This window comes from Oncorhynchus masou, chromosome 28 (assembly GCF_036934945.1).
Source record: "Oncorhynchus masou masou isolate Uvic2021 chromosome 28, UVic_Omas_1.1, whole genome shotgun sequence".
Taxonomy (NCBI): domain Eukaryota; kingdom Metazoa; phylum Chordata; class Actinopteri; order Salmoniformes; family Salmonidae; genus Oncorhynchus; species Oncorhynchus masou.
This window is the reverse complement of record NC_088239.1, coordinates 7812728-7826841: the sequence shown is the minus strand read 5'-3', so window position 1 is coordinate 7826841 and position 14114 is coordinate 7812728. Positions and strand designations below refer to the sequence as shown.

Here is a 14114-nt window from a genome sequence, read left to right as displayed (position 1 = left end):
TATATAAAAAAAATCAATTTTAGAATAAGTCTGTAGTGGAATAAAATGTGGAAAAAGTGAAGGGGTCTGAATACTTTCTGAATGCCCTGTATGTTACAGAATTTACAGTACATATTCCAAAATGTGCCCTTATGCACCATGCAAACAGGACACTATATGTATCCTCTATACCAGAGGAAGGTCCTAAAAAAGCCTCTAAAAATTGAAGACCCTAAAAATGGCCAGAATCCACCCAAGTCTTAGTCCTAAATGCTCCTGAACAGCTTCTATCCCAAAGCCAGAAATAAGACTGCTGAATAGTTATTAATCAAATGGGTACCTGGACTTTCTGCTTTCACCCCTACCTACATGTACATATTACCTCAATCAATCACGCCAACTACACTACATGACCAAAAGTATGTGGACACCTGCTCGTCAAACATCTCATTCCAAATTCATGGGCATTAATATGGAGTCGTTCCCCCCCTTGGCTACTATAGTAGCCTCCTCTCTTCTGGAAAGGCTTTCCACTTGATGTTGCAACATTGCTGCAGGGACTTGCTTCCATTCAGCCACAAGAGCCCTAGTGTGGTCGGGCACTGATTTTGGGCGATTTTTGGCTCGCAGTCGGTGTTCATATTCATCCCGAAGGTGTTTGATGGGTTTGAGATCAGGGCTCTGTGCAGGCCAGTCAAGTTGTTCCATACCAATCTCGACAAACCATTTCTGTATGGACCTCGGGGGCATTGTCATGCTGAAACAGGAAAGGGCCTTACCCAAACTGTTGCCACAAATTTGGAAGCACAGAATCGTCTAGAATGTTATTGTATGCCGTAGCGTTAAGATTTCCCTTCACTGGAACTAAGGGGCCTAGCCCGAACCATGAAAAATAGCCCCAGACCATTATTTCTCCACCAAATTTTACAGTTGGCACTATGCATTGGGACAGGTAGCGTTCTCCTGGCATCCACCAAACCTACATTTGTCTGCTGGACTGCCAGAATGTGAAGCGTGAAAGCATTTCCACTGCTCCAGAGTCCAATGGCGGCGAGGTTTATGCCACACCATCCGGCACTTGTCATTGCACATGGTGATCTTAGGCTTGTATGCGGCTGCTCGGCCATGGAAATCCATTTCATGAATCTCCCAACAAACACAGTTGCTTCCAGAGGCAGTTTGGAACTCAGTAGTGGGTGTTGCAACCGAGGACAGACCATTTTTACATGCTACGTTTTACAGCACTCGGCGGTCCCGTTCTATGAGCTTGTGTGGCCTACCACTTCACAGCTGAGCCGTTGTTTCTCCTAGATGTTTCCAATTCACAATAACATAATTTGCAGTTGACCGGGGCAGCACTAGCAGGGTAGAAAGCTGATGAACTGACTTGTTGGAAAGGTGGAATCCTATGAAAGTCACTGAGCCCTTCAGTAAGGCCTTTCTACTGTCAATGTTTGTCTATGGAGATTGCATGGTTGTGTGCTCGATTTATATACCTGTCAGCAACGGTTGTGGCTGGAATAGCCGAATCCATATCCCAGGTACTCCTCATATATAGACTGTATACCAGTGGTGTAAAGTACTTAATCTCAAATACTTTAAAGTACTACTTAAGTAGTTTTGGGGGGTATCGAGACAATATTTTACTATTTATTTTTTTGCCAACTTTTACTTTTACTTCACTACATTCCTAAAGAAAATAATGTACTTTTTACTCCATATATTGTCCTTGACACCCTAAAGTACTCAATAATTTTGTGGTGTATTTCACAGTTCATGGACACTCTTGCTGACAGTTGTGGCTGCTGTGTGTGATGTATTGTTGTCTCTACCTTCTTGCCCTTTGTGCTGTTGTCTGTGCCCAATAATGTTTGTACCATGATTTGTGCTGCTACCATGTTGTGTTGCTGCAATGTTCTTTTTATGTTGTGTTGCTACCATGCTGTGTTGTGATGTGTTGCTGCCTTGCTATGTTGTTGGCTTCGGTCTCTCTTTATGTAGTGTTGTGTTGTCTCTCTTGTTGTGATGTGTCTTTTATCTTATATTTTATTGTATTTTTTATTTTTTTTATCCAGGGCCCCCGTCTCCACGGGAGGCCTTTTGCCTTTTGGTAGGCCGTCATAGTAAATAAGAATTTGTTCTTAACTGACTTGCCTAGTTAAATAAAGGTTACATAAAAATAAATCAAATAAGCATTTTGACAGGAAAAGTGTCCAATTCACACACTTATCAAGTGAACATCCCTGGTCATCCCTACTCCCTCTGATCTGTTATTGTTTTTTTAAACCTTAACTTTAACACTAACCCTAAACCTAACATTAACCCTAACCCTAACCTTAACCCGAAACCTAACCCTAACCCTAAAATTAACCCTAGCTCCTAACCCTAAAACGAACCCTAGCTCCTAACCCTAAAACGAACCCTAATCTTTAATGTAATTCTAACTCTAATTCTCACAACACTAAACCCCTAGATAAAAGTTGGTCAAATTTGAGATCTTTTAACACACACACACACACACACACACACACACACACACACACACACACACACACACACACACACACACACACACACACACACACACACACACACACACACACACACACACACACACACACACACACACACACACAAACGCAGAGAGGTTTGGCTATAAATGGCTCCATCTGGTGTAGCAAATGAAGCATCGCTTCTCAAATACATGTTTTCAGGTTGTCTGAATGTGATTTTGGCTTGAAAAGCCATGTGTCAACAGGTCTTCAATAGACAAGTTGGGTAATGCAATTTAAACCGTGGTGAATAAAATACTCAACTATCATACTTGAGTAAAAGTAAAGATACCTTAATAGAAAATTACTAAAGTAAAGGTGAAGGTCACCAAGTAAAATACTACTTGAGTAAAAGTCTAAAAGTATTGGGTTTTAATTATACGTGGGTATCAAAAGTAATTGTAATTGCTAAAATATACTTAAGTACTTTACACCACTGCATTTGGATATGGAGTAGGCACCAACTCTACAAAAAATAAATCACGACTGTAATTAACAGTTCTAGTTGTTTTTTTATTTTTTTTTATCCAGAAGCGTATTATTGCAAGGCCACCGTTTAGGTCGTAGGCCATTCAAACCACAACAAAGCCATGCAAACAGTCATCGATATTTCTTTATTCGACTATTTTGGACTAGGTAAAAAAAAAACGTATCCCAAAATCGGTAATTGATTAGAGTTAGCACAACCAAGATGGCGGACCGAACGCCAGGTGGTTCGCAGAAATCTAGCGCAAAGGTGAATTTATTAATCGACATTTACTTGATGCATTGACAATTAAACTCTATATGAACGGTCTATTGTAGTTTGTGTGGTTGTAAACGTTGTGCAGCTATTGCCATACGTGTTCCTAATTATAAAGGGGCGTTTGTGTACGAAACGACCACTTAGCTAATTAACGCTAGCTAGCTACTCTAAGGGCCTGATACACCGGTATTTTTCCTGTTTTCAAACATTGGACTGATTTCGCCATGTGTTACCGACTTAGCTGATTACTATTATAGCATTTGGCTCCATTTAGCTATTTGCTGTGAGTTGGTGCTTGTTTTTGGTTGTTGCACCAGCGTGGTGAATAAATACATACTGGCTAGCTAACAATAGCCTCCACTAGTCCTTTGCAGTTTTGAGGCTGTAGCTGGTGGACAAAAATCATTGGACCCGCCTTAGGCCTCCTGTCAGGCTGTGATAACTACCTTAGTTAACTAAGCTACTGACACACTCAGCATTTCGATCATTCCAATTCAACAACACATCAATACTATCCACAGTATTAGGAAATACCCAGTTGGCTATTAGCTAGCAGCTAGCTAGCAACAACCTGTCATTTCACCAGTTAGCATACTGTAAGCTGTCTGTTTCACAACTGTGTCTGTCAGGTCAGCGAGCAACCTCAAGGAAAATGCACAAATGAGTCATCTCTTAACTGTTATTGTAATGAGACATGTGAGTGTATTCAATTCTTTAGCTATCGAAGTTGTCTTTTATTTACATTTGTAGGCGCTACTAGAGAGCAAGTTGAAGTCCTTCAGCATTGGCAAAACGGTCGTGCCCAAGAGGACCCTAAGCAAGAAGGAACAAGAGGAAATTAAAAAAAAGGTAAATATAAGTGTCAAACATGTATTTCAAGTTACAAGTTGTGGCCCAAACAAGGGATCAAATTGAAATCTGGATATGCCCTCGTGTTTGTTTTGGGCAATATCCAAAAATGCACATGATTCCTGTAGCCTTAACTGTTTGTGTTTAAATTAGATTGTTGAATCAGTGTCGTGCATATTAGAGAAAACGGTAGCAAACGTTTTTGCATTAGAAAGTACAATAAGTATTTATTATTGGACAAGTGCTCTGGGATTGTGAGAGATGTTCATGGTCTGGTCCTTGGCAGGAGGATGAGCGGGCAGCTGCAGAGATCTATGAAGAGTTCCTGGCTGCGTTCGAGGGAGGAGAGGGCAAGGTCAAGGCCTTTGTCCGGGGAGGCATTGCTAATGCAACTAAAGGTAAGTAGAACCAACTCAAACTGCACAAAACTCTCAGGGATATTTTTTAGCTAAATATTAAATGTGTAGATACAGTTGATGTCAGAAGTTTACATACACCTCAGCCAAATACATTTAAACTCAGATTTTCACAATTCCTGACGTTTAATCCTAGTAAAAATTCACTGTTTTAGATAAGTTAGAATCACCACTTTATTTTAAGAATGTGGAATGTCAGAATAATAGTAGAGAAAATGATTTATTTCAGCTTTTATTTCATTAATCACATTCCCAGTGGGTCAGAAGTTTACATATACTCAATTAGTATTTGGTAGCATTTCCTTTAAATTGTTTAACTATGGTCAAACTTTTTGGGTAGCCTTCCACAAGCTTCCCACATTAAGTTTGGTGATTTTTTTCCTTGCTTACACACGCTTTTTCAGTTCTGCCCACACATTTTCTGTACGATTGAGGTCAGGGCTTTGTGATGGCCACTCAAATACCTTGACTTTGTTGTCCTTAAGCCATTTTGCCACAACTTTGGAAGTATTCTTGGGGTCATTGTCCATTTGGAAGACCCATTTGCGAGCAAGCTTTAACTTCCTTACTGATGTCTTGAAATGTTGCTTCAAAATATCCACGTAATTTTACTTCCTCATGATGCCATTTAATTTGTGAAGTGCACCAGTCCCTCCTGCAGCAAAGCACCCCCACAACATGATGCTGCCACCCCCGTGCTTCAGGGTTGGGATGGTATTCTTCAGCTTGCAAGCATCCCCCTTTTTCCTCCAAACATAACGATGGTCATTATGACCAAACAGTTCTATTTTTGTTTCATCAGACCAGAGGACATTTCTCCAAAAAGTACGATCTTTGTCCCCATGTGCAGTTCCAAACCGTAGTCTGGCTTTTTTATGGCGCTTTTGGATGAATAGCGTGCCCAAAGTAAACTGCCTGCTACTCAGCCATAAAAGCTAGAATATGCATATATTTAGTAGATTTGGATAGAAAACACTCTGAAATTTCTAAAGCTGTTTGAATTATGTCTGTGAGTATAACAGAACTCATATGGCAGGCAAAAACCTGAGAAAAAATCCAACCAGGAAGTGGGAAATCTGAGGTTTGTAATTTTTCAACTCTTGGCCTATCAAATGCACCGTTTCTATGGGGTCATATTGCACTTCCTAAGGTTTCCACTAGATGGCAACAGTTTTTAGAACCTTGTTTGAGGCTTGACTCTGAAGTGGGGGCGAATGAGAGGGGAATGAGTCAGAGGTCTGCCAGAGAGGCACGAGCTGGCCACGCTCGTTCACGTGAGAGTCAGGTTGCGTTCCATTGCAATTCTACAGACAAAGGAATTCTCCGGTTGGAACATTATTGAAGATTTATGTTAAAAAACATCCTAAAGATTGATTCTATACATATACGTTTGACATGTTTCTACGGACTGTAACGGAACTTTCTGCTTCAAGTGATCGCGCGTCATGAATTTGGATTACTGGGCTAAACACGCGAACAAAAAGGAGGTATTTGGACATAAATTATGGACATTATCGAACAAAACAAATATTTATTGTGCAACTGGGCTTCCTGGGAGTGCATTCTGATGAAGATCATCAAAGGTAAGTGAATATTTATAATGCTATTTCTGACTTCTGTTGACTCCAACATGGCGGATATTTGTTTGGCTTGATTTGTTGTCTGAGCGCTGTACTCAGATTATTGCATGGTTTGCTTTTTCCGTAAAGCTTTTTTGAAATCTGACACAGCGGTTGCATATATTGTATATTTTATCAATGTTTATTATGAGTATTTATGTAAATTGATGTGGCTCTCTGCAAAATCACCAGATGTTTTGGAACTACTGAACGTAACGCGCCAATGTAAACTAAGATTTTTTGATATAAATATGAACTTTACCAAACAAAACATGCATGTATTGTGTAATGAAGTCCTATGAGTGTCATCTGATGATCATCAAAGATTAGTGATTATTTTTCTCTATTTCTGCTTTTTGTGACTCCTCTCTTTGCCTGGAAATATGGTTGTGTTTTTCTGTGACTTGGCTCTGACCCAACATAATCGTTTGGTTTGCTTTCGTGGTAAAGCCTTTTTGAATTTGGACACTGTGGCTGCATTTACAACAAGTGTATCTTTAAAATGGTGTAAAATAGTTGTATGTTTGAGGAATTTTAATTATGGGATTTCTGTTGTTTTGAATTTGGCGCCCTGCAGTTTCACTGGCTGTTGATGAGGTGGGACGCTAGCCATGGTTACTAGTTTGTTAACAAAAAATGTGTGTAGTGGTTAAAAAACAAGTTTTAATGACTCACGCCGAAATGTATGTAAACTTCCAACTTCAACTGTATGTCGGGGAGTCAAATGACTATTTTCCATTGTCTCTGTGTATAGGATAAATACAGTTGTGAGTTATTGTATTGTACATTCTAGTAAAAAAAACAACTAGTCTATCTCGTGTTGACATACTGTATGCTTTTTCCTACAGAGGAGGCTGCTTCCGATGACAAGAAGGGCAAGCTGTATAAACCCAAGTCTCGCTTCGAGACAACAGCAGCAGCAGCACCAGCGAAAAGCAGCTTCCTGCCTTTGGAAATCCCTCCACAGTTTTTAACATTAGATAAAAAACATGTATGTATTATTGCAACAAGCATTTATTAACCAAAATATGTAGTCCTTATACTGGCTTCTTCAAAAATGAAGAAAAATAAACTTAAAAAAACAACTTTTCAGACACTGAAGAAAACAACTGAAAAGGGAAAGAAGAAAAGCAACCTAGAGCTCTTTAAAGAAGAACTGAAACAGTAAGCAATTTCACATCCAAAATCAAATCAAATTTATTTATATAGCCCTTCGTACATCAGCTGATATCTCAAAGTGCTGTACAGAAACCCAGCCTACAACCCCAAACAGCAAGCAATGCAGGTGTAGAAGCACGGTGGCTAGGAAAAACTCCATAGAAAGACCAAAACCTAGGAAGAAACCTAGAGAGGAACCAGGCTATGTGGGGTGGCCAGTCCTCTCCTGGCTGTGCCGGGTGGAGATTATAACAGAACATGGCCAAGATGTTCAAATGTTCATAAATGACCAGCATGGCCCAATACTAATAAGGCAGAATAATTGAAACTGGAGCAGCAGCACAGCCAGGTGGACTGGGGATAGCAAGGAGTCATCATGTCAGGTAGTCCTGAGGCATGGTCCTAGGGCTCAGGTCCTCCGAGAGAAAGAAAGAAAGAGAGAGAGAATTCTAGAGAGCACACTTAAATTCACACAGGACACCGAATAGGACAGGAGAAGTATCCCAGATATAACAAACTGACCCTAGCCCCCCGACACACTTTTGGCCACGACTGTACATTGTGACGACCCTCCCACTCTGTCTGCCGAATTCTTTTCTCTTTGCTCGTTTTCCTTAATAGGATGTCGGTGGGCCGGAGACTCTCCATGAGTCTCCTCAGTGAGATCTTCTTTTGCTCCATGTTGCCACAAACCGGCTCGAAGTTCGTCACAAAAAGGGACACAACATGGAGATAAGGAATAACAAAATTATTATTAACTAAAGTAAACTTAAATACAATTAACAATGGTGTCAGTAATCAGTGGTGTAAGTGAGTGTTTGCGTGTATAAATGTGACTATGAGGGGTGTTAAAAAGGTGCCAACGCAAACAAAACAAAACAGCCACAAAAAAACCGCCACAACCAAAATCTATCAGTGTGTCTGCATGGAGAGAGTTTCCTCAGTGAATGGGGACGAGGTGTATTTATCCTGGGACACACCCAAGCCCAGGTGCATCCCATGTCGCTGACGACCCTCCTGGCTCTGGCCCACCGACATCCTATTAAGGAAAACGAGCAAAGAGAAAGAATTCGGCAGACAGAGTGGGAGGGTCGTCACAATGTACAGTCGTGGCCAAAAGTTTTGAGAATGACACAAATTAATTTTCACAGTCTGCTGCCTCAGTTTGTGTGATGGCAATGAGCATATACTCAAGAATGTTATGAAGAGTGATCAGATGAATTGCAAAGTCCCCCTTTGCCATGGAAATGAACTGAATCCCCAAAAAACATTTCCACTGCATTTCAGCCCTGCCACAAAAGGACCAGCTGACATCATGTCAGTGATTCTCTCGTTAAAACAGGTGTGAGTGTTGACGAGGACAAGGCTGGAGATCACTCTGTCATGCTGATTGAGTTCGAATAACAGACTGGAAGCTTCAAAAGGACGGTGGTGCTTGGAATCATTGTTCTTCCTCTGTCAACCATGGTTACCTGCAAGGAAACAAGTGCCGTCATCATTGCTTTGCACAAAAGGGCTTCACAGGCAAGGATTTTCCTGCCAGTAAGATTGCTCCTAAATCAACCATTTATCGGATCATCAAGGACTTCTAGGAGAGTAATTCAATTGGGAGGAAGGCTTCAGGGCGCCCAAGGAAGTCCAGCAAGCACCAGGACCATCTTCTAAAGTTGATTCAGCTGCGGGATCGGGGCACCACCGGTACAGAGCTTGTTCAGGAATGGCAGCAGGCAGGTGTGAGTGTGTCTGCACGCACAGTGAGGCGAAGACTTTTGGAGGATAGCCTGGTGTCAAGAAGGGCAGCAAAGAAGCCACTCCTCTCCAGGAAAAACATCAGGGACAGACTGATATTCTGCAATAGGTACAGGGATTATTGGACTGCTGAGAACTGGGGTAAAGTAATTTTCTCTGAGGAATCCCCTTTCCGATTGTTTGGGGCATCCGGAAAAAAACTTGTCCGGAGAAGACAAGGTGAGAGCTGCCATCAGTCCTGTGTCATGCCAACAGTAAAGCATCCTGAGACCATTCATGTGTGGGGTTGCCTCTCAGCCAAGGGAGTGGGCTCACTCGCAACTTTGCCGAAGAACACAGCCATGAATAAAGAATGGGACCAACACATCCTCCGAGAGCAACTTCTCCCAACCATCCAGGAACAGTTTGGTGATGAACAATGCCTTTTCCAGCGTGATGGAGCACCTTGCCATAAGGCAAAAGTGATAACGAAGTGGCTCTGGGAACAAAACATTGATATTTTGGGTCCATAGCCAGGAAAGTCCCCAGACCTTAATCCCATTGAGAACTTGTGGTCAACCCTCGAGGCGGGTGGACAAACAAAAACCCACAAATTTAGGCACTCCAAGCATTGATTATGCAAGAATGGGCTGCCATCAGTCAGGATGTGGCCCAGAAGTTAATTGACAGCATGCCAGGGCGGATTGCAGAGGTCCTGAAAGAGAAGGGTCAACACTGCAAATATTGACTCTTTGCATCAACTTCATGTAATTGTCAATAAAAGCCTTTGACACTTATGAAATGCTTGTAATTATACTTCAGTATCCATAGTAACATCTGACAAAAATATCTAAAGACACTGAAGCAGCAAACTTTTTGAAACTTAATATTTGTGTCATTCTCAAAACTTTTGGCCACGACTGTACTTGTTTATTGCATTAGATTGCATAACATATTCTTTGCCTGTATCTCTCAGAATACAGGAGGAGAGAGATGAAAGGCACAAGATAAAAGGCAGAGTCAGTCGATTCGAACCTCTCTCTGGGATGGAGGGAAAACGCTCCTCAAGTAAGTGTCTGCTGTATGACTACTGACAGGGTAAGGTTAGGCTGGAGTCCAAACTCATTTGCTCTGTTTCAATGGTCAAACAGAGCATGTCAGTTAAGATTTCAGGCTATTAAACCGCTAGACTATATAAAATACATATATGCCCTTTGGCTGACTGGCCCCCGCCTCTCAGACCCTTTGGCTGACTACCTGGAACCTCCTCCTCACTGACTGTCTAGAACCCCCCCATACTGACTCTCGTCCCCTCTCCTCCTCCCCATACTGACTCTCGTCCCCCCCTCCTCCTCCCCCATACTGACTCTCATCCCCCTCCTCCTCCCCCATACTGACTCTCGTCCCCCTCCTCCTCCCCTTACTGACTCTCGTCCCCCCTCCTCCCCCATACTGACTCTCGTCCCCCCTCCTCCTCATCATACTGACTCGTCCCCCCTCCTCCTCCCCTTACTGACTCTCATCCCCCCCCTCCTCCCCCATACTGACTCTCGTCCCCCTCCTCCTCCTCATACTGACTCTCGTCCCCCCTCCTCATACTGACTCTCAGCCCCCTCCTCATACTGACTCTCGTCCCCCTCCTCCTACTGACTCTCGTCCCCCTCCTCCTCATGCTGACTCTCGTCCCCCTCCTCATGCTGACTCTCAGCCCCCTCCTCATACTGACTCTCGTCCCCCTCCTCATACTGACTCTCGTCCCCCTCCTCCTACTGACTCTCGTCCCCCTCCTCCTACTGACTCTCGTCCCCCTCCTCATGCTGACTCTCGTCCCCCTCCTCATGCTGACTCTCGTCCCCCCTCCTCATGCTGACTCTCGTCCCCCTCCTCATGCTGACTCTCGTCCCCCTCCTCATGCTGACTCTCGTCCCCCCTCCTCATGCTGACTCTCGTCCCCCTCCTCATGCTGACTCTCGTCCCCCTCCTCATGCTGACTCTCGTCCCCCTCCTCATGATGACTCTCGCCAACCCTCCTCATGCTGACTCTCGCCAACCCTCCTCATGATGACTCTCGTCCCCCTCCTCCTCCTCCTGCTGACTCTCGTCCCCCTCCTCCTCCTCCTGCTGACTCTCGTCCCCCTCCTCCTCCTCATGCTGACTCTCGTCCCCCCTCCTCATGCTGACTCTCGTCCCCCCTCCTCATGCTGACTCTCGTCCCCCTCCTCATGCTGACTCTCGTCCCCCTCCTCATGCTGACTCTCGTCCCCCTCCTCATGCTGACTCTCGTCCCCCTCCTCATGCTGACTCTCGTCCCCCTCCTCATACTGACTCTCGCCCCCCCTCCTCATGATGACTCTCGTCCCCCTCCTCATGATGACTCTCGTCCCCCTCCTCATACTGACTCTCGTCCCCCCTCCTCATACTGACTCTCGCCCCCCCTCATACTGACTCTCGCCCCCCCCTCCTCATACTGACTCTCGCCCCCCTCCTCATACTGACTCTCGTCCCCCTCATACTGACTCTCGTCCCCCCTCCTCATGATGACTCTCGTCCCCCTCCTCATACTGACTCTCGTCCCCCTCCTCATACTGACTCTCGCCCCCTCCTCATACTGACTCTCGCCCCCCCTCCTCATACTGACTCTCGTCCCCCTCATACTGACTCTCGTCCCCCTCCTCATACTGACTCTCGTCCCCCTCCTCATACTGACTCTCGTCCCCCTCCTCATACTGACTCTCGCCCCCCTCCTCCTCATACTGACCCTCCTCCCCCTCCTCATCATACTGACCCTCCTCCCCCCTCCTCCTCCCCCATACTGACTCTCGTCCCCCTCCGCCCCATACTGACTCTCGTCCCCCCTCCTCATGCTGACTCTCGTCCCTCCTCCTCATGCTGACTCTCGCCCCCTCCTCATACTGACTCTCGCCCCCTCCTCATACTGACTCTCGCCCCCCTCCTCATACTGACTCTCGTCCCCCTCCTCATACTGACTCTCGTCCCCCTCCTCATGCTGACTCTCGTCCCTCCTCCTCATGCTGACTCTCGCCCCCTCCTCATACTGACTCTCGCCCCCCTCCTCATACTGACTCTCGCCCCCTCCTCATACTGACTCTCCCCCCCTCCTCCTCATACTGACTCTCGCCCCCCCCCTCCTCATACTGACTCTCGCCCCCCCTCCTCATACTGACTCTCGCCCCCTCCTCATACTGACTCTCGCCCCCCTCCTCCTCATACTGACTCTCGCCCCCCCCCTCCTCATACTGACTCTCGCCCCCTCCTCATACTGACTCTCGCCCCCCCTCCTCATACTGACTCTCGTCCCCCTCCTCCTCCTCCTCATACTGACTCTCGTCCCCCTCCTCATACTGACTCTCGCCCCCCCCTCCTCATACTGACTCTCGCCCCCCCTCCTCATACTGACTCTCGCCCCCCCTCCTCATACTGACTCTCCCCCCCTCCTCATACTGACTCTCGCCCCCCCTCCTCATACTGACTCTCGCCCCCCCTCCTCATACTGACTCTCGCCCCCCTCATACTGACTCTCGACCCCCTCCTCATACTGACTCTCGTCCCCCCTCCTCATACTGACTCGCCCCCCCTCCTCCTCATACTGACCCTCCTCCCCCTCCTCATGCTGACTCTCGTCCCTCCTCCTCATGCTGACTCTCGCCCCCCTCCTCCTCCTCATACTGACCCTCCTCCCCCTCCTCATGCTGACTCTCGTCCCTCCTCCTCATGCTGACTCTCGTCCCCCCTCCTCATACTGACTCTCGCCCCCCTCCTCATACTGACTCCCGCCGCCCCTCCTCATACTGACTCTCGCCCCCCCTCCTCATACTGACTCTCGCCCCATCCTCATACTGACTCTCGCCCCCCCCCTCCTCATACTGACTCTCGCCCCCCTCCTCATACTGACTCTCGCCCCCTCCTCATACTGACTCTCGCCCCCTCCTCATACTGACTCTCGCCCCCCCTCCTCATACTGACTCTCGCCCCCCCTCCTCATACTGACTCTCGTCCCCCTCCTCCTCCTCCTCATACTGACTCTCGTCCCCCTCCTCATACTGACTCTCGCCCCCCCTCCTCATACTGACTCTCGCCCCCTCCTCATACTGACTCTCCCCCCCCTCCTCATACCGACTCTCGCCCCCCCTCCTCATACCGACTCTCGTCTCCCCTCCTCATGCTGACTCTCATCCCCCCACCTCATGCTGACTCTCGCCCCCTCTTCATGCTGACTCTCGCCCCCCCTCTTCATGCTGACTCTCGCCCCCCCTCTTCATGCTGACTCTCGCCCCCCTCTTCATGCTGACTCTCCGCCCCCTCTTCATGCTGACTCTCGCCCCCTCTTCATGCTGACTCTCGCCCCCCTCTTCATGCTGACTCTCGCCCCCCTCTTCATGCTGACTCTCGCCCCCTCTTCATGCTGACTCTCGCCCCCTCCTCCTCCTCCTGCTGACTCCCGTCCTCCTCCTGCTGACTCCCGTCCCCCTCCTCCTTCTCATGCTGACTCTCGCCCCTCCTCCTCCTCCTACTGACTCTCGTCCCCCTCCTCATACTGACTCTCGTCCCCCCTCCTCATACTGACTCTCGTCCCCCTCCTCATACTGACTCTCGTCCCCCTCTCCTCATACTGACTCTCGCCCCCCTCCTCATACTGACTCTCGCCCCCCCTCCTCATGCTGACTCTCGCCCCCCCTCCTCATGCTGACTCTCGTCCCCCTCCTCCTCCTGCTGACTCCCGTCCCCCTCCTCATACTGACTCTCGCCCCCCTCCTCCTCCTCCTCCTCCTACTGACTCTCGTCCCCCTCCTCATACTGACTCTCCCCCCCTCCTTATACTGACTCTCGCCCACCCTCCTCATATTGACTCTCGCCCCCCCTCCTCATACTGACTCCCCCCCCTCCTCATACTGACTCTCGCCCCCCCTCCTCATACTGACTCCCGTCCCCCTCCTCCTCCTCATACTGACTCTCGCCCCCTCCTCCTCCTCCTCATACTGACTCTCGCCCCCTCCTCACACTGACTCTTGCCCCCCCTCCTCATACTGACTCTCGCCCCCCCCCCTCC

At 47.1% G+C, this 14114-nt stretch overlaps 1 protein-coding gene across 2 annotated transcripts in view; it reads left to right on the top strand.

The window, feature by feature from the left end:
* The first annotated feature begins 3159 nt into the window (after positions 1-3159).
* LOC135517133 (U2 snRNP-associated SURP motif-containing protein-like) overlaps positions 3160-14114 on the top strand; it is a 55636-nt gene continuing 44681 nt past the window's right edge. For both annotated transcript variants that reach the window (XM_064941167.1, XM_064941165.1), the window contains exons 1-6: positions 3160-3267; positions 4027-4125; positions 4412-4523; positions 7009-7151; positions 7254-7324; positions 10023-10114. In XM_064941167.1, the coding sequence (XP_064797239.1) occupies positions 3223-3267; positions 4027-4125; positions 4412-4523; positions 7009-7151; positions 7254-7324; positions 10023-10114 (562 nt within the window). In that variant the 5' untranslated portion in view covers positions 3160-3222. The remainder of the gene's footprint in view (positions 3268-4026; positions 4126-4411; positions 4524-7008; positions 7152-7253; positions 7325-10022; positions 10115-14114) is intronic.